At 35.6% G+C, this 26,665-nt stretch overlaps 1 protein-coding gene across 2 annotated transcripts; it reads left to right on the forward strand.

Annotated features, from left to right (window-relative positions):
• Positions 1-940: 940 nt before the first annotated feature.
• On the forward strand, positions 941-23,030 carry LOC148943510 (uncharacterized). 2 transcript variants are annotated; one of them, XM_089101553.1, is made up of 4 exons: positions 941-1,062; positions 6,898-7,024; positions 12,771-13,040; positions 22,748-23,030. In XM_089101553.1, the coding sequence occupies exons 2-4, from the start codon at positions 6,907-6,909 to the stop codon at positions 22,906-22,908; spliced, it is 549 nt and encodes a 182-aa protein (XP_088957679.1). In that variant the 5' UTR covers positions 941-1,062; positions 6,898-6,906; the 3' UTR covers positions 22,909-23,030. The 2 variants fall into 2 exon arrangements, with proteins under 2 accessions (XP_088957679.1, XP_088957680.1); XM_089101554.1 differs by lacking the exon at positions 941-1,062 and adding an exon at positions 1,805-1,845.
• The last annotated feature ends 3,635 nt before the right edge of the window (positions 23,031-26,665 follow it).

Genomic DNA, 26,665 nt, shown 5'->3' on the forward strand with positions numbered 1-26,665 from the left:
TATGTGAACAATGGGCATGTTTTGTAAAGTACAGCTCATTCTAAAGGGACTAGGGGGGACATCATGTCATCCCCAAAGGCATAGTTAGTGGACCTTTCAACTATGCCTGAATCAAATACTTATCTTAAATTTTAATCCAATGTCTGTGGGGAAAAGAGGGCAAGGTGGGAGGGCTAGTTCCCCTCCAATATTTTTGGTGACTTAAAAAGGGCACTAGAATTTTTACTTCATTTCAATTGAGCCCTCTGCCGATCTTTAAGTGCCATTGGTTTGATTCAATCATCCTGTAAAAAAAATCAAAAAAAAAATACACAAAAATTAAAGACGTATCTGGCAAAATACGAAATTCCAAATTTTGTGAATAGGAGCTTGAAACCTCATCAGTAAGGTTCTCTTATATGCTGCACCTGAGGGTGTGGTTTTCATTAAGATTGCTGAGCTTTTTCGGAGGTTTCCCCCCTTTTTTTGAAGACAAGGAAAATTTTCTCAGGCTCGTAGCTTTTGATGAGGAACATTAAACTTTATTAATTTTAATATATTTAGAATCAGCATAAACTGTCAATTATTTTTATGTGTCTGTTGTCATCAAAATTCCATTTTTTATAGTTTCGGTTACTATTGGGCAGAGTCACTCCTTACTAACCGTTGATTACGAAGAACTGTTTTATGCTTTTGGTGGGCATCCTGAGCAGGGGATGAATATTGACTTGAACCAATTAAGTTGAGCTAAACAACATGACAAGTCAAAGGCGTTTGACAGCTCCAGCTCACCTGCTTCACAAAAAAAAGCCGGAACTAATCATTGTTGATAAGCTATTATACAAACAGCACCTTCCAAATTCATTAATTGGTTAGAAAAACAAAAAAAGTCTTCCTTTAGTCATAAGTACATAGGTGATAAGCTTCCGTCCAGCAGGTGTCCTATTGGATAGTTCATTGTGGGTGCGCAGCTTTGATTTAAGCTGGTGCACTTGAAATTATTTGTACCACTTTCCACTTTACATCCTACTGTTTCGCTTCTGCTCAACTTAAAGAGATACATAACAGCAGCTTGCTTCCTTGGTAAGTCTGTTTTTTCTTTCAGTACTGATTGGTGTTGCATAATGCCTTTTTCGGTGGTTTAAAAAGGTTTATGCTGAAAGCCATAAATCTGGCTTTCATAAATCTGGCGAATCGAATTTGGGAAAAGCCTAAACCCCAAGTACATTGAGGCCCAGATGACATGCATTGGTAAATAGATTTAAGGAACAGTGGCATGATTTTGTCAAAATCCTGGAGAGGGGGGGGGGGGTTGAGTTGGAGCTAATTTTACCAATTCAAGTGAAAATGACAGTGAAAACTGAAAAATGAGGTATATATTACCATAGAGGCAGAAATGCATTAATGAAAACTGACCCGTTTCTGTTGATGCTTGAATTATGGAGGTTTATCCTACTTGTACAAGAAGTTTGAAGAAATTAAATTTCAGCCGGGACGGAAACTAGGTTCTTGGGGGGAAGAAGTTGCCCCCCTACCCCAAGGCATATTACGACCCTGTTAAGGAATCGGTCGGTCATGGTTATTTTTTTGGATTAGATAATAATCTCAGATTGTCAGTAAACATATAGGTAACATTTCTTGGTTTACCGTACGCGTCATATTTGCGGTGTTAATTCAAACTTTTTTGGGCCAAATTCAGGCTCAGCAATAAATGAATGTTATCTTTGCTTGTTTTTCTTATCTAAAGTAGAATTACGAAAAATAATCTAAAGCACCAACATTCCAATTGGAGTTGAGTTCACAGATAGACTCGAAATTCGGTTTAAAAGATAGCAGTTTCAAAATTTAGTCCGAATTACTGGAAAGGTCAAGGATTTTATTGTGTTTATATGTGTTGAATTTCCTTTTATATACGTTGTTGAATTTCCTTTTATATCCTTTTATATACGTTTCCTTTTATATGTGTTGAATTTCCTTTTATATTTCCTTTTATTCCTTTTTTTATATATATATATTAAGCAGTTTCCTTTTATATACAAATTTTATAGAATTTCCTACCAGTCTATGCAAACTAAATAAAATAATCGTTAGATTCCTTCATTCAAACTTACGGTAAGAAACTATGTGACAAATATGTATATTTTTATGACAAATTTTTACAAAAAGCCTACTATTTTTGCAAAAAAAAATAATGGAAATATAAAAAGAAATACATTTTTCTGATTTAGGCATACATTTCAATAAGAGAAACGTATTTTTTGGTATTTGCATTGATCTTTTTTGCAAAACATGACAGACTGCTTTCGTTTTTCAAAACGTTCCAGACTGTTGATTATCTGCTTTTTACTGTCGTGAAACGACATTTTTCATATTTGAAAGCAGTAGACTGTATTCAAAAGAAATAAAAAAGATAAAACTGGGGTGAAGTTTGAATTTTTTTCTGTGAATTGAACTGAATTGAATTAAACTTAAAAAAAAAAACAATACACCACTTAAACATTTAACAAGTAGCTGTCAAAGAAGAAACTAAGCTTTGAGAACGGACGGCTATAACAATCAATATCCATAAATTCAACTAGATAAATCTAAAAAAAATATTTAAAAAATGTCAAAGTGAAAAAAATAAAAGAATATAATAATAAATAAAATAAATATCAAAATTAATCTCTCGTCAATTGTTTCTTCCTCCTCCCCTCCCAAGAAATACTTCTATATTCTTTTTTTAATTGCTGTAGATGTTCAGCTGCCTTATTACTCGCCAGAAGCAGACTCCAAAGACTTGGTCCTAAATGGCGAATCGTAAATCCTGCCCGAGTACTCTGCCTATGCTCAATCACAAGATTATTCACATTTCTAGAACTATTAAATAAAAAAAAACAAGTTTTTTCAGCTGAAAGTAAGGAGTGACAATAAAACTTAAAACGAACGAAAATTATTACGTATATGAAGGGGGTTGCCTCCTCCTCAATACCTCGCTCTTTATACTGAAGTTTGAATTTTTCTCCAGTTCTAGGAGAACGACTTCTGAAACACTATATTCGTTTAATTGGAACAACAAGAAGCTTTCGTCAAAAGTACTAAGAAAACTATAGTGTAAAGAGGGGGGGGGTGTTCAGGAGGAGGCAACCCCCTTCATATACGTAATACTTTCTGTTCGTCTTAAGTTTTAATGTGGCTCCTTACTTTCGGTTGAAAAAACTTGTATTTTTCATTTAATTTCTGATCGTTTTTCAGATAATGCTGGGGAATCCCCTACCCCTTTATGGAAAATGTCCTTCCCCCATGAAAAATACCTCTATGGAAAGATCCTCCCACGTAATCCCCTCCCCGTGATCCTCACCCCCGCCAGAAAAAATCCCCCTGAAAACGCCTGAATACCTCCCAGTAACCAATACTATATATAAACAATGGGAAAAGTTCATAACTTGCAGTCCTTCCCCCAGAGACACTGGGGGATAAATTCATCCTCAAAGACATAGTTATTACACTTTTCGACTATGCTGAACAAAATGACTATCTCAAAATTTTGATCCGGTGACCTTAGGAAATGAGCGTAGAAATGAGCGTAGGAAGAGGCCTAGCTGCCCAGTAATTTTGTTGGTCACTTAAAAAGGGCACTAGAACTTTCAATTTCTGTTTGAAGGAGTCCTATCGCAATATTCTAGGATCACTGGGTCGATACGAACACCCCTGGAAAACAAACACGCATCCGTGGTCTTTCTTCTGGCAAACAAAATACAAAATTTTACATTTTTGCAGATAGAGGCTTAAAACCTGAACAGTGGGGTTCTCTGATACGCTGAATATGATGATGTGATTTTTATATAGGATTCTATTACTTTTAGGGGGTGTTTTCCCCTTTAAAAATGTGAAAGTACGGTCAGGTATTTCCAGTCAGGTACTACCGCCAAACAGTTTTTAATGGTGTCAATAAAAAAAACATATGTTAATAATTTTTAAAGTAGTAAAATGAGAATTTGAATGCATATATTCAATTAAATTTACATTCCTGTTGCAAATAAAATGTTATGGCACAAAACAAAAACGTATAAAATATTTTCTTTTTAATGGCGGGGTATTTAGCACGTATCAATTATGTATATGCGATTTCCCACTTTTTTTTACATTGGCGTTCTGAATCTTTTGTCTAATCTTCGTTCATAATTTGTTTTATTGGTCATTCGCTTCCTTTATAATTTTCAATATTTTTGTTTCAAAATTTATTTTACCTTTCAGTTGTCTTCCAGACTTTTTCTATATATATATATATATATATATATATATATATATATATATATATATATATATATATATATATATATATATATATATATATATATATATATATATATATATATATATATATATATTTTTTTTTTTTTATATATATATATATATATATATATATATATATATATATATATATATATATATATATATATATATATATATATATATATATATATATATATATATATATATATATATATATATATATATATATTTCCCCCGCCGAAAATCCACCCGCGAAAATATCTTCCCACGTATTAATAACAATATAATTTTTAAATTTAAGAGTATTTGAAAAATTCCACCTAGAAACTTCCCCTCAAGGACGATTCCTCCACCAGAAAATTTCTTTCCTCTCTGGAAAAATTCCTCCTGCGGAAAACTTTACCCTCCAAAATCCTCCCCCCCGCACAAGGAATCGAAATTTCTCCTCAAGGACGATTCCTCGACCAGAAAATTTCTTTCCCCTAAATTGATAAAACACGATCAAACAGTTCGTGGTAACGAACTATAAGTAAGGAGCGACCCGGCTTAATAGTAAGCGAAACTCTAAAAGACGGAATTTTGATACCAAAAGATACATCAAAAGAATCAGATTTTAATGCTTATTTAAAATATATAAGTTTCATCTAGTTTAGTCTTATCCATCAAAAGCTACGCGCCTGAGAAAATTTGCCTGATTTTCGAAAAAAAGGGGTAAAAAGCCCATAAAAGCTATAGAACCTTAATGAAAATCACACCATCAGATTCAGCGTGTCAGTAAATCCGACTGGAGAAGTTTCAAGCTCCAATCTGCAAAAATGTGGAATTTTGTATTTTTTGCCGGAAGAAAGATCACGGATACGTGTTTATTTGTTTGTTTTTTTCCCAGGGGTGATCGTATTGACCTAGTGGTCTTAGAATATCGTGGGAGGGCTCATTCGAACGGAAATTAAAAGTTATAGTGCCCTTTTTAGTGACAAAAAAATGGAGGGCAACTAGGCCCCCTCCCACGCTCAATTTTTTCCCAGTCGCCCGATCAAAATTTTGAGATGGCCATTTTGTTCAACATGGTCGAATATATAATAAATATGTCTTTTAGGATGACTTAATCCCCCAAAGTCCCCGGGGGGAGGGCTGAAAGTTAAGGACTTTGCCTAATGTTTACATATAGTATTGGTTATTGGGGAGTATAAAGACGTTTCCCGTGGGATTTTTTCTAGTAGCGGGGGGGGGGGTCAGGAGTTTATGTGGGAGGATCTTCCCGTGGAGGAAGTTTTCGTGGGGAAAGGTAGATTGCTATGAAGGGGGTGCCGGATTTCCCAGCATTATTTAAAAAACGATCAGAAATTAAATTAAAAAAAATAAGTTTTTCAACTGCCAGTAATGATCAACAACAGAGCTTAAAACGAACAGAAATAATTACGTATATGACTGGGTTTGCTCCCTAATCAATACCTCACTCTTTAAGCCAAAGATTTCTTAGTAATTTCATAAGAGCTATTTATTCTAATTAACAGCCTTTGTGATTAAGAGTTCATTTTTTAAGAATTGGAACAAAATTCAAACTTTAGCGGAAAGAGCGAGGTATTGACTAGCGGGCGAACCCCCTAATGTACGTGCTAAAAATTTATGAATATAGAAGTTCGTTACGTAAGTTAATTCGTAAGTTACATATATTTATTAATAGTAAAAACGTTCGTAAATAAAATTAAACAACTTTTGAGAAAGCCATTTAACCAAATAAAAGAAAATTAGTCTGCAAATTTTGTTTTAATTATTCATGTACGGTGAGCCAAAACCAAAACCTGCATTAATTCAAAAATACTTTAAAATAAATAAAAAAAACAAGTTTTTCAACTGAAAGTAAGGAGCAACATTAAAACTTAAAACGAACAAAATTATTCCGTATATGAAAGGGGCTGTCCCCTCCTCAACGCCTCGCTCTTTACGCTAAAGTTTTTATTGTTTTTAAAAACAAAGTTGTGAGACAGAGTTAAACTTAAGCGTAAAGAGCAAGGCGTTGAGGAGGGCACAGTCCCTTTCATATACGGAATAATTTCTGTTCGTTTTAAGTTTTAATGTTGCTACTTACTTTCAAAGAATAAAAAACTTGTTTTTTTTTTATTTAATAATGTACTGAATCGATAAACAGGAACATCGACTCTTATTTTCCAATGGCTTTCCACAATAGAGTTAATCTCAGACTGAACAAAATTTTCTTTTAATCTCCATTTATACAAATTAACTAACTAGTTTATTTTGAATAAATATGCAAAGAGTCGAAACAGATGTGAAGATCATATTCATTTTAATATGAGAAATTTCCCTCCCCCACCGATTCCTTCCGGAGCATCTCCCCAACAATTCTTCTCTGGTACACTTTCCCCATATGTAAAAGAACGAAAAAAATATTATCCCTAAAACCTTCGTAAGAGAGTAGGGAACAGAGTCTTAAACTTGTTCGGCCCTTGGGTCACTCTCGTAAAGACACAGATACTAGTTTGCTTCATCCTATACATTTTTTTTTGGCTCATGGCTAAAGAAATGAGATACTTGTATATTGCATTTTGAAGCGAGCTAGCTTTATTTTATTTATTTTTTTCTACCCAAAATCTTAACAGGTACCCAACCATTATTTATTTTTAGGCTCACACAATGATTAAAGCATTTCATTATGCTGCACTTATTAGCACTATTCTGGCTATTGTAATTTGTCAAGAACAGCCTGCGTTTCCTGCGTTAGGGCAACTACCCAAGAGGGACTTTGACAGAGGTAAGCTTGCATATTATTTGGTCTAAAAATGACTTATTGTTTTATATTTTGTTTTAACTACTTGTCTGTTTAAGTGAATACATTTCGAGTCCATTTATTTAAAAGAGCTCTGATTTGTTGCTTAAAAATTAAAAGTGACAAGTCAAAAGTCAATGCAACCAGATTTGTTTTGGCTGAATTTCTGTTAGTTCTAAAACCTTATCTTGGTGTCTTTATGCCTTGACACTTTTGATTTAGTTTCACATCCCCCTCAACATTCACTCTAAGTTTCTAATATTATTAGCCGTTCCCAAGAAATTACTCATACACCTTTTTGGCAGTCTGGATGTGATTAGTTTCTTTTGCTTTACTTCAACATTAACCTTAATATTCCCTGTAAGTTTTAACTTAGTACCCTTAGCCGTTTGTGAGATATTGTAGATACACTCTTTTGACAAACTGGATGAATGAAGTGTCTTTTGATTTAGTTTAACTCCCCTCTTAACCTTGCTTCAAAGTTTCAACTTGATAGGCTATCCTAAACCGTTTCTTAGAAATTGCAGATATGCCACTTTTACTACCTGGACGGTGTTGAAGATTTTTGATCTAGTTCAATATTCTCATTAATCTGCGCTGAAAATGTCAACTTTTTATCCTCTGCTGTTTCTTAGATATGACAAATAACTCCTTGTGAAAACCTGGATAGACACAGTGGCTCTCGATTTAGCTCAACGTACGCTAAAGGTTTAAAATAATATTCTTAACTATTCCTGAGGTATTGCACATATGCTTTTTTGACAACATGGATAAGCATAAATAAAAGTTCAAATAGGGATAAAATCCTTTTAATAGACAGTGATGATGATAACAGTGATAGAAATTCACAAAAATACCAGATATTTCGGTCACATATATAGTGACCGTCATCAGTAGTAAAACTGATGTCACATGTATATGTGACATCAGTTATACAGTGACACATAACTGATGACATTATACAGTCACATATACAGTGAGACGGTCACTGTATCAGACTCACCCTTTCAAAGACCTGGATGCACCTAGTGTATTTTAATCTAGTTCAGCATATACTGAAAATTTCAACTTTAATCCTTTTTGTCCTATTGGCTCAGTGTAATTGCATCAGAAGCTTCAAGTGAATCTGAATAATTTTGTGTCAAGGTCAGGAGAGATGGGGGTAAGTCTTTGAAAACGATCATTTTTCCTGTCCCGCTGGCCCAAGTTGCAATCCATAAAAGCTTGAAACAGACCAGGGAAAATATTCTTACTATCTTTTCGCTGAGAAATTGGCAGTGAAGGGTGATGTTGTAGTGGTCCATTTTATTCCTCCAATCACACATGTTATTTTCCTTGTGTGATTCCGATTCCAACAAGGTGCCACATCTCTTCCTCCTTGCCAAAAATTAACAGTGGGGGTGGTGGCTATTGATAGAGCTACCTAGGGCCTAGTTTGGTCCTCTAAACACACACATTGAAAATACTTGCGGGATTAAGGTTCAAACAAGCTGTAACACGCCTAAGTTTCTACTAATAAGTGATTGGTGACATGGGTGTTAGGGTTATTGTAGGGCCTGCTGGTCCGATTTCCTTTTTCAATAACAAAGACTGAATGTCCTTAGACAATTTCTGTTCCATCAAGGTACAATATACTTTTCTGGTAAAAAGTTGGCGTTTGGGGAAGCAATGAAGATGAGAAGGAGTGGTAAGGCTACGGACCTAATTTGTGTCTTTAATCATACAGATCTGAATTCTTCGTATGATTTCAGTCTTAAAAAGGTGCAACATGGTGCAATTCCTAATCGAGGCATTCTTATACCTTTTGACCGTTTTGAGTGAAGTTATTATCACAGAGTTTTGATCTGATGGCATGGAGGACTGCGGGGTTGTCCTGAGATGAAAAATGACAAGAGGGTATGATGAGGGGGGTAGGGGTGGGGATACATGCCGATTTTTACTGAGTATACTAACACGCACTGTCATTTAATATTTGCACTAATAGTCAGGCTGTTCTACGTCTCTGTATGGCTTTTTGCTTGGGAATTTATGGGGGAGGGGTAATTTTTCGAAGCTACGAAAACATAAAAAATGCCAAAGTAGACAACAAATGTAGTAAACATTTAACGGTGTTAAAAATGAGAAGATTAGCGTCCGCACCTGTCTCCATGTTATTCTATTATGTTCCATATAAAAATAAGTAGTAAATTTTTGTTAATGGAGATAAATAAGCTCGAGTTCTTTTCACCAAACTCCATAATTATTTTGAAATAAAATACGTATCCAAGGTGAGAATAAACTAAAAAAGATGCCCTAAAATGTCAAGGAAGCGTTAAATTACATCAATACAACCAATTAATTATAGTCTGGAAACAATTTAACGGAACTGTAATTTGATAACCTAATTTTTAAACCATTCAAACTTAGAAGAAAATTTAGTCACAGAATAACTTTTGTTAGTGAAGGTATTTGAATAATAACAAAGATAAATTCTCAAGATAGTTGCGATTGCGGCACACTCTAATCCATTGAAGTTATTTCAATAGCTGCTAATACGACTGCTGCTAAAACACCGTGTCTTATTGCTATTAAATAAAAAAAAAAAACAAGTTTTTGTAACCGAAAGTAAGGAGCAACATTAAAACTTAAAACGAACAGAAATTATTCCATATATGAAAGGGGCTGCCCCCTCCTCAACCCCTCGCTCTTTACGCTAAAGTTTTTTATTGTTTAAAAAAAAGTTGTGAGACAGAGGTAAACCTTAGAGTAAAGAGCGAGGGGTTGAGGAGGGGGCAGCCCTTTCATATACGGAATAATTTTTGTTCGTTTTAAGTTTTAATGTCGCTCCTTACTTTCAGTTAAAAAAAAAAATTTTTTTTTATATTTAATTTCTGAACATTTTTGAGTTAATACAGCTTTTATTTTGGCTCACCGTACATGAAAAATCAAAACAAAATTTGCATATTACATTTACTTTTTTTGGCTAAATGGCTTTCTCGAAATTTTGTTGTGACGTAACTTACAAATTAACTTACGTAACGAACTTCTATATTCGTATATTTTTATTACGTATATTAGGGGGTTCGCCCTTAGTCAATACCTTGCTCTTTACGCTAAACTCAAATTTTGTTTCAATTCTTTAAGAATGACCCCTTAATCACAAAGGCCGTTAATTGAAATAAACAGCTCTGATGAAAGTAAAACAAAAAATTTTTTAGAGTAGCGAGGTAATGAGTAGAGGGTGAACCCAATCCTATACGTATTAATTTCTGTTCTTTTTAAATTTTGATGTTGCTCTTTACTTTCAGTTGAATTTTTTTTTTATTATTTAATTTCTGACCTTTTTTAAATAATGCTGGGAAATCTGGCGCTCCTTCATAGCAATGTCCCTTCCCCCATGAAAAGATCTTCCCATTTAACACCCAACCCACACCCACACCCCCCCCCCCCGACTACCAAAAACAATCCCCCTGAAAACTTCTATATACTTCCCAATAACCCATACTCTTTGTAAACATTGGGCAAAGTTCATAGCTTGCAGACCTTCCCCCTGGGACTGTGGGGGGATTAAGTCATCCTCAAAGACATAGTTATTGTATTTTTCGACCATGCTTAACAAAATGGCTATCTGAATTTTTTGATCGGATGACTTTGGAAAAAAAAGAGCCTGGGAGGGGCCTAGTTACTCTCCATTTTTTTGGTCACTTAAAAAGGGTGCTAGAACCTTTAATTTCCGTCCGAATGAGCCCTCCCGCGATATTCTAGGACCATTGGTTTGATACGATCACCCCTGGAAAAAAAAACAACAAAACAACAAAAACAAATAAACACGCATCCGTGATCTTTCTTCTGGTAAAAAATACAAAATTCCACACTTTTTTAGATAGGAGCTTGAAACTTCTATAGTAGGGTTCTCTGATATGCTGAATCTGATGGTGTGATTTTCATTAACGTTCTGTGACTTTATGGGGGGAGGGGCTCCCCCTTTTTTCGAAAATAAGGCAAATTTTCTCAGGCGCATAACGTTTGATGAGTAAGACTAAACGTGATGAAACTTACATATATGAAATCAGCATAAAAATCCAATTTTTTTAATGTATCTTTTGGTATCAAAATTCCGTTTTTTAGAGTGTCGGTTACTATTGAGCCGGGTCGCTCCTTACTTACAATTCGTTACCACGAACTGTTTGAAACCAGTTGAGGCTGACCAACCTACTTGCGCTCCTTTATCTATCCTATAACCCAAGCTCCTCCTTTATGATTAATACGGAAGTCAAGCACCCCTTTTTTTTTATTAAAAGTAGTGTTTGACGATTCATCAAGTTTAATCTCAGACACAGCCCATAAACACTGTCTTTTAAAAGCGAACAAATTACTCTTTTGAAGAATCAAAAGGCTTCAAATTTGAGTGGATAGTAGAACAGTCTGAAGATATAGAATATCAGAAAAAAAGAATATAGAACAAAGTAACACGGATCTTAATTCTCGAATAGTCTGTGGTCAATTGAATAAGTGGTGTTCACATGCGCGTCTAGTTATACCTATAGGTCTAACATACTCCTGCCATTTACCCGTGCCCCAGCCATTTAAATATTTGCCTCTCAATTACTTGGACTATCTGTCTTGGCTTTTCTCTGTCTACAATCACCCAGCGTCTTGATGCAACCTAATGCAACCTATTGCAAAATACTTGACAACTTCAATTCAAAAACAACGGACACGGTCGAGGCCTTAGGCCTCGACCTCGACCTCTGTCCAGACAAAAATATCCCAACAGTTTCCATTCAGATGTAAAGTTCGGTGATTGGCTACAACAAATTACAGCTAAACATCCAGTTTGAGAGTCTAGAACTCTATGTCTAGAATATCAAGTCATACCACTCGGGAAGCAGTTATGTCACCAAATTTGTCACCTGTTCTTAAGAATAGTGTTCGAGTGTATGTCTGACTGTAGCTACGTACCTAAGATCGTGCATTTCGAGACATACAAGTTTAGGTACGTAAGTGTTGCTAGGTGTTGCGAGACACGCTTGTGAGCGATGCTGTATAATTTCAAATGTTATATTCTTCGACCTCTTTTAAACGTGATATTCTTCTATCTTAATTCATATTCTGTGATGCAAGAAATTTTAGTATAAGATCACATATAATTAATTAAAGTTTATGCTACAATATTTTTTCTGTGATTTAAGGATCATTGACCATTATTCCTATATTTTAGTGTGTTGAGGAAAAAGCTTGGAATCAGAATTGCAAATTTTTGAGAATTTTGGTGTAGCATTGGTGTAACTTCAACCCCAAGGATACAGGCATATGTATGGTACGGTTAATACTCCGGTACTCCACTTGCTCAGTTGTTCGCACAATTCTCTCTGGCAATGAGATCTCAACCATTCTAGATTGTTTTAATTCTTGGGATCCCAAAACTGATACATCAGTCAAAATTTTTCGAAACAATAAATTTTAAGGAAGAACTATATTTGTTTTACCCCTTCTTTCAGTTTAGAAAATGGGCCTGGTAAAACGTCAAATAATGGCAGTAGAAAAAAGAAATAGGTCCAGGTTCTTTTATTTACAAACTAAATACAACTACAATATGAGTATGCCCGGCTGGGAGTCTAGCTCGTATTACCAGGCAACGAATAACAAACAAAAACAACAAAAACATAATATATAACCGTATTTAAAATAAACAGTGTTAATTAAAGAAATAATATAAATTTTATTTTAATTGAACTTTCCTCTGTAATAGGTCAACCTAGAGTAATTAGAAGAGTTGCTGGTGCAGACCGATTCTTTTTCAACACTCGATATGGCAAGCGAAGCGGGCCGGTTGACAATCTAGGATACTTGGGTTCTAGTGAATACCAATCAGATCCAGTCGGCAATGGGTTATTTTTTGCTTCAAAATATGGAAAAAGAGAAGGCTCACGTGACCTTGCTAGCTATGGCGGCTTGAGGGGGAGCCAACGATTTTTTATTAACGGAAGATATGGAAAAAGAAGTATGGATATGACAGGTGGTACGTTAGTTTTAACTTCTTTTTTTTAATTAGTTTGAAAACCTTGATTGCATTTATTTTTAATGATAAATGTTCTGATTAGCTTTTTCATAAGCTTGAAAATCATGCTTAGTCTCATTGATTTATCCAAATTTTATGAACCCTGATTAAAACATAAGGGCTTATCTGAGAAAACATACCTATGCGGTTCTATTTGAACATACAGTAAATGAAAATAAAATGAGGATAAAAGTGTCAAATGCAAAACGAAATAATATCTAAGAAAGAAGAGAAGAGAGAGAGAGAGAGAGAGAGAGAGAGAGAGAAAGGTACTCAAAGGGTGTTTTCAGAGGCTCATATTCGAACTTGATACAACAGGCTTACGTATCTGATAAATAGTAGATGAGGTGAAGTGAAGAAACCCACTTTCTACCCCCAATCTTGAAGTAAAATCTTAAGGAGGACCAATTATACAAATATGCAGAGACCACTAAAGAATAGATTTTGGCTGATGGGGTAAGGCTATGAAGCTACCGAGTCGATAGCTGGTAAACTTTAGTTTCGTAGACCAAAGCTCATTAAAAAAAAAAAATAATAATAATTGATTTATCTGGGATCGCAAGAAATCGGTAACGTTTTGTTATTATTTTTGGTAGCTTTCGCGATGGCTTGTCGTGAAAATTTAAAGTGCTGACATTTGCTTGAGGAAGGCTGATGCTTACAGCCAAGAAGACTTTCTCCAAGAAATGTCAGACCACTGACCCCTACGCTCCGGGCGCTCGCAGGCTTAGAAGTTTCATAGTTCTTAGAATCTCTTACCTTCAAAATTAAAAAGCCTGCTAGTGTCTAAGCCGTAAGAGCCTGTGGTCTAAATTTATTCTAATAGGAGGTATATTTTATTGCAGATTCTTAACCCCCCCCCTAGTGGGTAGAAAACCACCAAATCTCAAGTTGATATAGGCCCTTTAGCCCGCAGGGTAGGTGGGGTTTGGAAGTAGCGTACGTCGTAGGAATTAAGTCCTTCTATCTCCTTGGCTCAAGGTGCTTGTGTTATAAGGGTCAAAGAGTACTTTCATTCTCGTGAAAAGGCTAGAAAAGGGGCGAATACCTCTAAAACTCGTCATTTCCACGTCCTATTGGGCAAAGACACTTGCCCCAAGTTCTAAACAGATTTTCGAAAAAGAAACGTGGTTATCTGTCTGTTAAAAGCTTTCTGGGGATAGTTGGTGTCGGATGGATCTTGCATAATTTTCTTTTATCGAATCGTACAGATTGAAAACCCTTGGAAAGTTCTGCTTCGAACAAGTGTAACATTGTTACTTCTATGACAAAAGTTGACAATGACAGGGGTTGGTGGGGATTATTAGAGGAACAAAGGGGTGCCTCCAATCATGTAGATTAAAAATGTTTTAATGCTTTCAACATAGACAACCTGTTACATATCGAGAGAGAAAGAGAGATAGAGAGTAATATCTTATCGTTATTATCTTATCGAAATAAATGTATTTTTTTCAATTTATTCGGATTTTTCTTGTAAGTTTTGACTTGTATTTGATTTTTTTATATTATTGACCGTTTAGAATTTGTATAATTTACAAAAAATTACTTTTTTGTTTAAGGCCATTCTCATAAAACTTTCAATCCTTTATATTTTCAAATGCTACTACTAATACTACTAACAACTCACCGCAGCACCAAGCCGCCTGAGGCCAACACAGCCACGCACGCTCCTCCTCCATCCCAATCTATTCAAAGACTCCCTTTTTGCACTATCCCGAGGAAGTTCCCATTTCACTTAAATCTTTCTTTATGGCGTCCTCCCTCCTCAGATGAGGACGACCTGCTTTCCGTTTAGCCCTAGATGTTTGGCCGAAAAAGACAATCTTCGGCAATCTGTCATCCTTAATCTGAACAACGTGCCCTAGCCACCTCAACCTTTCTTTCATTACAGCCCTAGAAAGCGGGATTGAACCACATATTTCGTACATCCTACTGTTTGAAATACGGTCAGTCAGCCGAGTACCAAGAACAATCTGTAGGCAATTTCTCTGGAAAACATCTAGCAAATCTTCATGCGCTTTTCTGAGTGCCCATACTTCAGAGCCACATTTGACCACTGTCATCACTGTAGCTTCTAATATTCTAATCTTGGTTTGCAGACTTATCTTCCTATTCTTCCAAATTTTTCTTAACTGTGAAAAAACACCCTGAGTCTTGGCTATTCTACTTTTAACATCTTCACTGCTCCCGCCGTCTTTACTTATAATGCTAGCACGGTAAGTGAAGCTGCCCACCTGCAAATCTTTTCATTATCCACCGTCACCTTTTCATCTTCACTTATTCCTAGCCTTAGTGACTTAGTCTTCTTAACATTAATTTTAAAACCCATTCTAGCACCCTCAACTCGCAAAATCTCTAAAAGTTCATTCATTTTGTTCACACTTTCATCTAAGATGCTTAATTTGTCAGCATAAGTCCAGAAGACTTTTTCCTCCCCATTTGATTCCGGGGTCTCCTATTGCTTTTCCTGTGTTTCTTAAGACAAAGTCCATCAAAATAGTCCATATAAAGGGAGATAGAACACAACCCTGCTTAACTTCTGACTATATACAAAACCAGCTGCTAACCTCACTTCCAACCTTTACCGCAGCAGCGTTATTCTCGTACATTGTAATAATTATTTTAATGTATTTGTCTGGATAAAACCTACAAGGATAAAACCTTTGTTAAAGCTCTTCTATCAACAGAATCAAACGCTTATTCATAATCTATAAAACTGAGGACCAAAGTTGTTTGACATCTCAGGCACTTCTCAAATATTGGATTTTTCCTAGCCGCACAATTTTCCAACAAGTTTCCTAAGAGTGAAAATTTGGTCAACACATTTCTCTACTTTTTCTAAAACCGCACTGTTCTTCTCTTAAAACTTTGTCTGCAGCATCTCTCAGTCTAAAAAGTATCATATTACTAAGTAATTTGCTACTTCCAGACTAAGGCCTCGATAATTACCACACTCACTTTTATCATCTTTCTTATAAGGTGGCTTAATTAAGGTTTTCCTAAAATCGTTAGGTACTCCCCCTTTTTCAAAAATCATATTCATAATTTTCAGTAACTTATTTCTAACCTCATAGCCACCATATTTAAAAAACTCTTTTACCACACTGTCAGCACCTGGAGCCTTGTTATTTTTTGATCCTTTTAGTAGTGTCGCTAATTCTTCATTACAAAACAAAACTTTGTTCACATCCAAGGTATCTCAAATTTTTTCATTTTCCTGTATATCTTTTCCTGCAACTCTATCTCGGCTTAGCAAATACTCAAAATGTTCTGCCCATCTCTCTTTAACTGTTTCCTTACCACTAGCTGTGGCCCCGTTCCTATCTTTAATTGGGACAAGTCAGGATTGGTTACTCCCTCTCAATCTAATAACATAATGGTACAATATTTTACTATTATGCCGTCTAGCTGCATCTTCTAGATCTTTGACAATTTTATCCATGGCCTCTATTTCACAACTCCTTAATTTGTATTTTAATGCTTTCTTCAATTTCTTTATATTCCTTTTGTTTTCGTAGGATCTATCATTCAAATTCTTGTACAAGTCCCTTGTCCTTTCTATTTATTTATTTATATTTATTTATTTATTTGCTAACCCGTCACTACAAAAAAAGCAAGAAGACGGAGAACAACATAATACACAAAAAAAGGAAAAGAGAAAAAAAAACAACAAAAAAAAACAACAAAACAGTACAGAAGAAATACTTAAAAGCACTACTTAAAAGCGACACTACTGCCGCAGGAGGGACGCCACTCGTGCGACAGCCTTGCATTAAAATTGTCAATGTGCTTAATAACGACCTGACATGGTTCTGTAACTTTATAATGAAGGCTAATATACGAGTTACGTGTCCACAAAGGTAGTCTCAACAGATACTTTGCATAACAAAAGTAGTAGGACCGAATTTGCTTAATGTCTGATTTCTGGAGCATTCTCCAGAATGGTGCATTATACAGAATATGTGGCAGCGCAGTTGCGCTATACAACCTAGCTAAAATCATGCGATTAAAACGGAGTTTGCTTGCCACAATGTTGCCATATGACACCGAAATACGATTTTGGAGATGGCTAAGTATGAGCGAGCGGGTAGCTCGCACGGAAGTCCCGACAGGGAGGCACAAATAAATTAACGAAGACACTGGCTTAACGGTAATATCACCAAGTCTGATAGATACATCAGTCGAATCATTCCAATTAAAAAGAACAATCTCAGACTTAGCTGCATCGAAACTAAGACCAATTTTCCGGCCCTCATTATTTGACATTTTAAAATTCTCCTCGAGGCGCGCAATGGTCCGACAAAGCATAAACAAATCATCAGCATAACAAACTAGGCTTAGATTCAAACCGCGAACTATGCATGAACATTCAATTTGCGATTGTGGCTCTATTATTGTATTATTGAAAAAATCAGGTGAAACATAGATTCACGTCTCACTCCCTTATAAACCGGTAAGACGACATAAATATAACTCATACCAGGAATATAAATACGGACCACGAAATTACCATATAAATCCCGATACGCTCCTATTACCGAAGGGCTGACCCCCCTCTTATAGGCCGAATACACAATATATTCTTGGACGAGCAAATAAAATGCACGGTGCACATTGTGGCTGCCAAGCACTAGAGATTCACTAGCTCCATCAGCATTCCAAAGTATAGCACATAGAGCTGACAGGGCAAGGCCATACCCTACTCCCTTCTGAAAGCCAAATTGCTCCGAAGGAACGTAACATTTTGACCGAATTCATCGCATGTTAGCAACTCAAATTACTTATAAGAAACATTCGACACAGTAATGGGTCTATACGAACTGCAAAGGTGGGGAGGTTTACCTCGCTTAAGCACAGCGGTCAGTTTACCTTCACAAAAATATTTTGGCCCTATTTCACAGGAGAATATAATTTGGTATAGTAGGCTCAGCTGGTCAATCAGAAGATCACTACTAAAATCAAGAGCAGCCCCGCAGATACCATCAGTGCCCTTACTGAATTTCTTTTTCAACTTCATTATAGCAGAGATAAGCATACTTCGTATCACAACAAAATCACAATTTGTATGACATTATAAACTGCAGTTAAGCTTTTCAGCATGTTCTGCTCTAAGATTGGAGGGGGGAGGTGCGAACTCTCGGCGGTAATGGTCTACCCAGACATCTTCACCAGGAACAGAATCCGGCGTAGCATAACGTTTGGGTCGCAGGACATGTTTCCACAGGGCACTAGGATTTTGGTTCATGTTTTGAGAAAAATTTGTTATGTAATCACTCCTGTGCTTGTTTAGAGTTTTGGCAAATACACGGTTTGCGTGTTTCCGGACACAGTTAACCAGCCTGTTCGTCGTCTGTCACAATCAAGCCAGACTTGGAACCAAAACTTAGATTTCTGACACGCAGATTTCAGTTTGGAGTTCCGGGACCAACCTTGAATTCTCGTTCCACGCCTGATTTTCACTGTCGACACAGCAACTTTTATGCCGCATTTAATGGCATGGCAAATAAGAGCACAATAAATGTCCATAAGCACACGAGCATCGTCATTAGAAATTACAGCAGATTTTTGTAAAAGAATGAAAGGGATCTTAATCTTGCGAAGTATTGTATCACAGATTGGAAAGATGATGCGTCTGTCTTTTCACACTCTTCTTTGACAAACCAGACTCGAATCTTGGCTGTTGGGGTAGCAGCAGAAATTTTTACGTTGACAGTTATCGGAAAATGGTCAGAAGTGTCTGTTGAAGTGAAAAGCCTTATATTTAATATAAAGCTTTTCAGAAGTGAAAAGCTTTATATAAAAAATAAAGCTTTTTCACTAATATTCTTAGCTGCAGTCCTAGCTTTCTTCCCTAACACACCTTCAGCAACTTCACAAATTATTTTTCTAAAATTAGTCCAACCATCTTCTGATTATTCCAAACATTGTCAAATTTTGTCCTCTCAAGTTTAGTATTCAACTGTCCCTGGAAAGTAGGTCTCAAATTTGTATCGTGGAGTCTGTCAACATCATAACTTCCTCGGGAGGTAGTTATCCTTCTGAAATTTCAGCTTTAAATTAACCCTATACACTACTAGATGGCGATCTTTACTTTTAAAATCAATAATAGCACTCCTAAATACCCTAGTATCTTGTATTGATCCTGCCAGTCTTCGGTCTACTATAACATAATCAATAAGGTTTGATATCTTACCATCGCGTGAATACCATGTTAACTTATGAGCCATTTTATGACCAAACACCGCATTGGTTATAACTAGATTGTTATGCTACAAAATTGCAATAGTCTGTATCCATTACTGTTTTCTTTTCCTACACCGAATTTACCTTGGCTAGGATACCATCTATCCTTATTTTTACCAACCTGGGTATTAAAATCTCCTAGTAAAAACATCATATTTCTGCCTGGAACCCTGTCTATTTGCTATTGTAACTGTAAGTAAAATTCATCTGAGTCACTAGTATCGCCGTCAATCGGTTCTACAGGGGCTTATACTACCATAACTGATACCCTGGACTTTGTAGTCATAAAATGAGAAATCAGTATTCTATTATTAATACCTTCCCAGCTAAACAAGACTTAGCAGCTTCTTTATTCATCATGAGCCCTACTCCCTGTCTATTTACCCTCTCCTTCCTGCCTGAGTAAACAAATTCTATATGACCTAATTTCATGCTTCCTACCCCGGGATATGAGTTTCTGAAATTCCTAATAAGTCCAGTTCGAATCGTCTGAATTCGTCAGTCAAACTGTCGATACAATAGTCATTTTTTAACGTCATAACATTCCGAGTTGTTATTTTCATGTTCTTTAAACCATTGAAATTATGTTGGCCTCAGGAAAAGCAATGATCCAGGATACCAGTGCAGGACGGGGATGACATATCTTCTCAAGTCTACACCGAAGTGCTTAAGCCGGCTTAGAACCTGACAGCAAGAAGTCTCTGGGACCTCCAGTATGAAAGGAGGCTTGTGCAATCCTGGGCCCATCTTGGTCACAACATGGTTTTCAGCACTTGGCGATGCTCTTCTATCAACAAGATTTGAAATCCGGCACAGACGATGTCAAGCCTATCACCCTCGACTCATTATATATTTATGCCTACAAATATTATGCTACTACGGGGGTCAAATAGTAAAGCTTAAAAATATGTATTAAGCTTTTGGAAACTCCGTATAAAAATTATCAAACTTTATTTAATGATGAAATCTAACTTAAACTTGGTTAAAGCTAATTATAGCACTATAATTTTATGTAAAGTGAATTATAAGATTTTACTTAGACTTTATGGTTTTTCAATATATGTTAAACATGAATCACTTTATTCGCTGAAGTAATATTACAGCAATGTTGGAGCTTAACTTCGCCACTTCCTTGTCTGGCAGAAAGCCCATTTTACCGGTTTATTGTTGCCTCCCTCTGCTCACTATGGTCGGCAGCTGAAAACTTCAGTTCAAACTGTTCAAACAAACTGTTCTCATAAATGTCTTACTTTGATCGACGTTTCAGGCCTTCGGATCTCCCACGGAGCTATTTTCTGTTTCTCTTTTCCTTTGGGCCACTCTTTTTTAGATCTAAGTTTTTTCAGACCCAACAATAATGCTCATGGTTACTGAAACCTTTTAAAAATATAAGCACTTTTAGCTTTCGATCTAAATAACATATATTTAAAATAATAATATGCTGGAAGTTTATTGTAACCATGCAAAAGATATTCCGTTACGTCCTATTGTAGCATGTTATAGTTCTCCAGCTACGGGTATAGAAAGTTTCTTAGCCACCATTTTTAAACCTCTTTTAAGCACAAAGAAATCCTATATAAAAAATTCCGTAGATCTTGTTGGGAAGTTAAAAAATCAAAGTACAACAGAAAAAACTATCTTATCTAGTTTTGATGCATTTTCTATGTACACTTCATGTGATGTCCAGAAATCTGAGCAGGCCTTACAAAGAAAATTACTGGAAAATTCAGATTGGTCAGATCACAAAAGTTTGGAATTTGATACATTAATGACCCTTGTCCGTCTTTGCAACAAGTTCTCCTCGTATTTAAAGTTCCGAAAAAAAATTTTCCTTCAAATCATGGGCCTATCCATGGGCACTGTTTTGTCTCCTTATTTGGCAAATTTTTACATGGATTTCATAGAACAATCTGCTTTGAATAGTTTCCACTTAAAACACTCTATCTGGTTTCGTTTCGTTGATGATATCCTTTCTGTTTGGGAACATGAACAAGACTCTCTAAGAGATTTTTTGAAACATTTGAACTCTCTTGATTCGAATCTTAAGTTCACAATGGAACTCGAAGATTCAGGTAAGCGTCCTTTCTTGGATGTTTTGATTATAAAAACTGCTCCTAGCCTTGAATTTTCTATATACAGAAAGCTGACCCATAGTGATCGATATCTACATTTCTCTTCATATCGCCCTCCTTCTGTAAAAAGAGAGATAATAATCTCTTTATTCGACAGAGTTTTAAAAATCTGTTCTCGTAATCCTATAAATTCTGAATTAAACTATATCAAAGATATTCTATTCTGCAATGGTTACCCAATAAAACTTATAAAAAATACCAGAGATAGACGATTAAAAAAGATAAAACAAGAATAGAGGGAGCCCGTCCCCCTTGATTCAGTTACCCCGGCAATCGAGAAAAAAACTTTCATGACTTTACCATACATCCCAAAACTTAGCGATAAACTTTTAAAAATTGAAAAATTAAAAAAAACACAATCTCTCTGTTTCTTTCAAAACTGAACAAAAAGTTGAACAATTTTTCAACTCAGGAAAAGATAAAATTGACCCTGTACTGGGTAGTGGTGTCTACAGAGTCCCGTGCTCATGTGGGAAATTTTACATTGGTAGGACCCATCAACAACTAGGTGAACGTTTGCATAAACCCAACATTTCAATAGATAATCCATGAGATTGGAAAATAAAAATGACAACTTTCATTCAGCATTGGCCCTGCTTATTTTTGAAAGTCCAACACATCGGGTTCTTTTTGACAAGGCAACCTTAATATCTACTGTAAATGGCCTACCAAAATCTTTTAAAGAGTTAATTGAGATAAAAAAAATACATAAACTGGAATTTAACAATAAATAGAGACACCGGAGATATTTCATTAAGCCCAATTTATAACAATTTAATTTTGAAGAAATCAATCAATATTTTCGCCCTGTCTAACTCGAGAGAACCTTTTTGCACAACAAATGAAGACCGAATTTGTAGACCAGCTAAAGCTATAGCAAAACAAAAAAACAAAGGATTATTGCTCAATCATCTTGGTAAATTTCTTTTTCATTGATTCCAACCTGGTTCTTATTTAGTTTTTGTTCTGTCGTTGTCAAGCAAACTTCGAAAGGTTCGTTTTTCGTTGTTTTCTTTTTTGTTTTCTTTCTTTTTTGTTTAGCACTGAGGACGACTTGGCGGAGGTCCTTTACGAAATATTTGCTTGTTTCTTCGTCTTCATGGTTAGCCACTGGCTGAAAAAATCCTCGTTTTTCACTCTTTTTTATTTTATTTTTCATTTTGTTATTGTATTTCCTCTCTGAGTTTCATTTGTGATGTAATTTCGAATTTGAAAATGATAACGCTAAGTTACTAGAGCTATCAAAGATTGAGCATAGCTACTAAATAAAATTTAAATATATTGAATTTTCAGAATCTTCTGGCAACAACTTCGATGAAAGTTTTCTGGACTCCGATTTGGAATTCAATTCAGAGGATGTGAAAATTAAGTGTGTTTATGCAGGAGCCAATGAGATTTATTTGTGCAGAAGGTATCCAGTCCATACAGAAACGGAAAAAGACAAAGATGAATGACTTTCTCAGATGACCTTTTGAAATCCTAAGTTCAGACATTTTGAATTTATTTTTTTGTTATTTGGTCAAATGACAGGAACTGGGCATTTGACTAAGCTTTGCAAATAGAAACTTGAACTGTTTAGCCTTCTCTTGTTCTCTTTAGACTAATCTTGAACATCTTTTCTGTTAGATATAGTTATTAACGCATTTGAATTCAGTACTTTTAGTCAGTCACTGGATAAGATTAACTGTCTACTAATAAATCAATTTGAATAGAAAATAAGGAAAACACTAAAAAAAAAACATTTTAAAAGACCGTGCTGTTTGAAGATTCAAGCAGCAAGCTAAATTTGCCATTACTTTTTAGCATTCTTGAAGACGAACTTCTTTTTTAATTGCAAAAACTTTTTAAAATTCAGTAAGTATAGGGCATAGTGAATAAAATGTTTGTATTGCAGAAATATCCAAACAGACGGTAATGTTTGTCGAAATAGCTCATGAATTATAAATCAAAGTTTTCCCCGCTGTGGAAAACTTCCTCCCCCCGGAAAATCCTCCAAATAAAAATCCCGCTCTGGAAAATTCTCCCCCTCAGAAAATCTACCCACCCCAGAAAATTTAAGTCAGAGGCAATTATATAGCGTTGCCATTGAAGAGCCATAAGGGTTCAATGTATTAATATTTATTCATTTATTCCCAAAGGTACTTCATATGGAAGGGGTGATCGAATAAACTGTGGAGAGGGTTCATTTAATTACAAATCAAAGGTTTTAGTGCCTTTTTTAAGAGTAAAAAGTGATTGGACGGCAACAAGCAATACCAACACCATTTTCCCCCAAACGCATCTGATCAGAATTTTAAGATATATATTTTGTCCAAAATAGTCCAAAGTTCACATACCATGCCTCTAGGTTTTTGACAAACCCCCTTCCAGCCCCTGAGACACGCACTGTAAGCTATGCAAGTTGCCCATTGTTAAGATATATGGTTTTTATGCGAACGGTAGTCGAATAAACTTTGGGCGCTCATTTGATTCGAAACCGAAAATTCCAGCGCCATTTTGAAGATCCAGCCTGCTTTTCAACCAGTTGCTACCGAATGACTTACCGCTTACCGACTACTGTATTAAAAAACAGTCTCTTATTCCAGTTCAACGGCCCTTGTGTTTCAGCAGTCGTTTTTAAAGAATTGTGACAAAAAGTCCAAATTTAGCATAAAGAGTGAGGGTTTGAAGAGAGGGTAGCCCCCCTCAGTTAAGGAATAATTTCTATTTGTTTTAAGTTCTAATGTTACTCCTTACTTTCAGTTGAAAAAAAAATTGTTTTTTAACTTAATTTCTGATTGTTTCTCAAATTTTGCCTAGATTTAACCAAGATATTATGTGTGCTACCAGCCCAATAAACGTACGATCCATTGCTGTTAAAGTGCATGTACCTATAATTCCAAATTGTTTGTTAGCTTCCCGCTTTTTAAGTTTTCTCCTTAAGAATTCAAATATTGTATTGTAAGTAAAATTTTGGACAAGATTTGATTTTTTTGTCAAGATTTTTGATGAAGAGTAGTATTTTTGAATAAGTTCTTAATAAGAACTGTACTAAAGAAATTTGGGTGGAAGGAGGTGGGTATTATTGTTTATGTGGATGGAAGTTCTGCATGACTTGGTCTTCTACGCGGCTGAAACCATCACGACCTACACAATGGTGTTCACTGACGTTGAAATACATTGTATATGTATATTGAAAATACACTTAAACACTTTATATATGAAAATTACCATTTAAAATCGATGAAAACAAAAATCCTAGTAATACTTGTCCCCCTCCCCATCCCCCAAGAATTTCCTGGCCCTGCCTTGCCTTTTCCCCCTCTGTGCCGGTTTGCAAGAGAATGCAATATTTATACTACGGAGAAAAAAGAAGTGTTGTAATGTGAGTGATACTATTATACTATAATACCAATTATAAAGGTGCAGACCAAAGATATTCCCAGGAATCGAGAGGGATCAGATATCAATTTATACCTCCACCTCCTTCCCCAAACTCATTATATATTAATATGAAGTTTGAATGAGAATTGGAACATTTAGGCATTAAAATTCACTCTTTGAGGCAGCTGCCTCTCACCACTCCTTCATATAGCTGATGCACACTTGCCCATCACTTCATATAATTTTTAAGAAATATGAGGGAAACCAGATTAGTTAAATGAAGCTTTAAAATAAATATAAGAAACGTTTTGTGCAATAAAATTAGAGGCCTCTCCCTACAGCACCCTTAGCCAGGCTTAGTATCAATGAATGGAGACTATAGTTTAACTCCTATCCCAACCCCTCTATACCTTTTCCTATATTTAGGCAATCTGAAGGTTCATGGAAAACTAGACAATTTGGGTATTCAAATGTGCTCTTTTAGACATCTGGTATCCCCACCCCCGGCCTACACAATGACCCACCACCCCTCCTTTATAATAGCTGATGCGCAATTATACATCACCAAACATAATCTCATGAAAAATCGTTTAAATCAACTGAGTTAAATCTAGCATTAAGATAAATGTCCATATTAAAAATTTGTCTTGCGTGGGCTACGTAACTCTTCACTGACGAATGCATCACCATGTGGCATTACTTCCTATGCAGCTGGAACTTCTATATATAATTTTTTCATGCTTTTATATCTGTTGACATTCTCAGACTTTTCAATTGATAGCAGCTTGGTTCTCTTTGGGGACAAATCATGCTTTTTTGGATTTTTTGAAAATCAGGGAACTTTTCCCAGGCTCGTAACTTTTAATAGGTGGCTGATTGACATTTTAAGGAGTCTGTTTTCTACTTTCTCCATGGCTGCTCAGTTTTGCGTGGGCGGGAAATTCTCCTTAGGGGTACAAAATTTTTGGGGGGGGGGTGGCTCCCAAAATGATTTGAAACTTACTACAATTGTTGTTGGGGGGAGAGGGTTAAATCAAGAAACAACATCTCCCAGTGTAATACATCGTTTAAACTTAGTATTTGATGACTGAAGGATTCAATGAAACTTTAAATATAATAAATGTCTTATAAATTTGAGATAATGCCCTTGCTTCTGGTACGCAAGTAAGAATTAATATCGGTGAGAAACTCGAAAAGAATTGACAAAAATATAATTCAAAACAATTTTGAGGGGCATGATAGCCCCTCAGTCCCTGTTCTTCTCGATCTAGCCCCCTCCAAAGAAGGAAAACTTCGTATTCGTTTCCAAAACTAGAGTTTGGTGTCCTGACGTCTCTGCCCTATCTAAAATATGAATGATCTTAAAAACTATCACTTTTCAACTCTAGTAAAGAATGAGATTTAACTTAAAACGTGTAGAAGTTACACATGCTACAGAACAACATCTTGGACCTAGAAGTTTGCTTGCATGCTCTACACAGAAAACAATTGAAATCAGTGTTCAGACTTTCCCGGATTTTCTAATACTATTAGGCCTAGATTTTGATTATGTGTTTAAAAATTCCCAGAACCTTATCGAATGGGTCATATAGATCAACCTTAATTTATATATTTCTTGTCAACTAGTTTTCTATCAATTAAAACTAATGTGTATTTTATTCATGCATTTGGCATAAACATTCTGTTTTCAAAACTTTGGCCATTAAAAAAAATTCAAGCTGTTAATTTTAATAGTATAAATGAAGCTTTTACAATTATATTCTGTGGTCAGAGCATTCACAGAAATTCCACTCGGGAGTGTGGGGCGATGGCTAAAAACAATACAAAACATTAGCATATAGTATAGAA

Source organism: Artemia sp. Qi Xiang Cuo, chromosome 15 (assembly GCF_049724085.1).
Source record: "Artemia sp. Qi Xiang Cuo chromosome 15, ASM4972408v1, whole genome shotgun sequence".
Classification (NCBI taxonomy): Eukaryota; Metazoa; Arthropoda; class Branchiopoda; order Anostraca; family Artemiidae; genus Artemia; species Artemia sp. Qi Xiang Cuo.

What these genes read in the sequence shown, in the direction of transcription:
- LOC148943510 (XM_089101553.1), top strand. Translation starts at nt 6,907, where the DNA reads ATGATTAAAGCATTTCATTATGCTGCACTTATTAGCACTATTCTGGCT. An exon ending in CAAGAGGGACTTTGACAGAG is followed by an intron (nt 7,025 to 12,770) that starts GTAAGCTTGCAT and finishes CCTCTGTAATAG; the next exon opens with GTCAACCTAGAGTAATTAGA. An exon ending in AAGTATGGATATGACAGGTG is followed by an intron (nt 13,041 to 22,747) that starts GTACGTTAGTTT and finishes TTGAATTTTCAG; the next exon opens with AATCTTCTGGCAACAACTTC.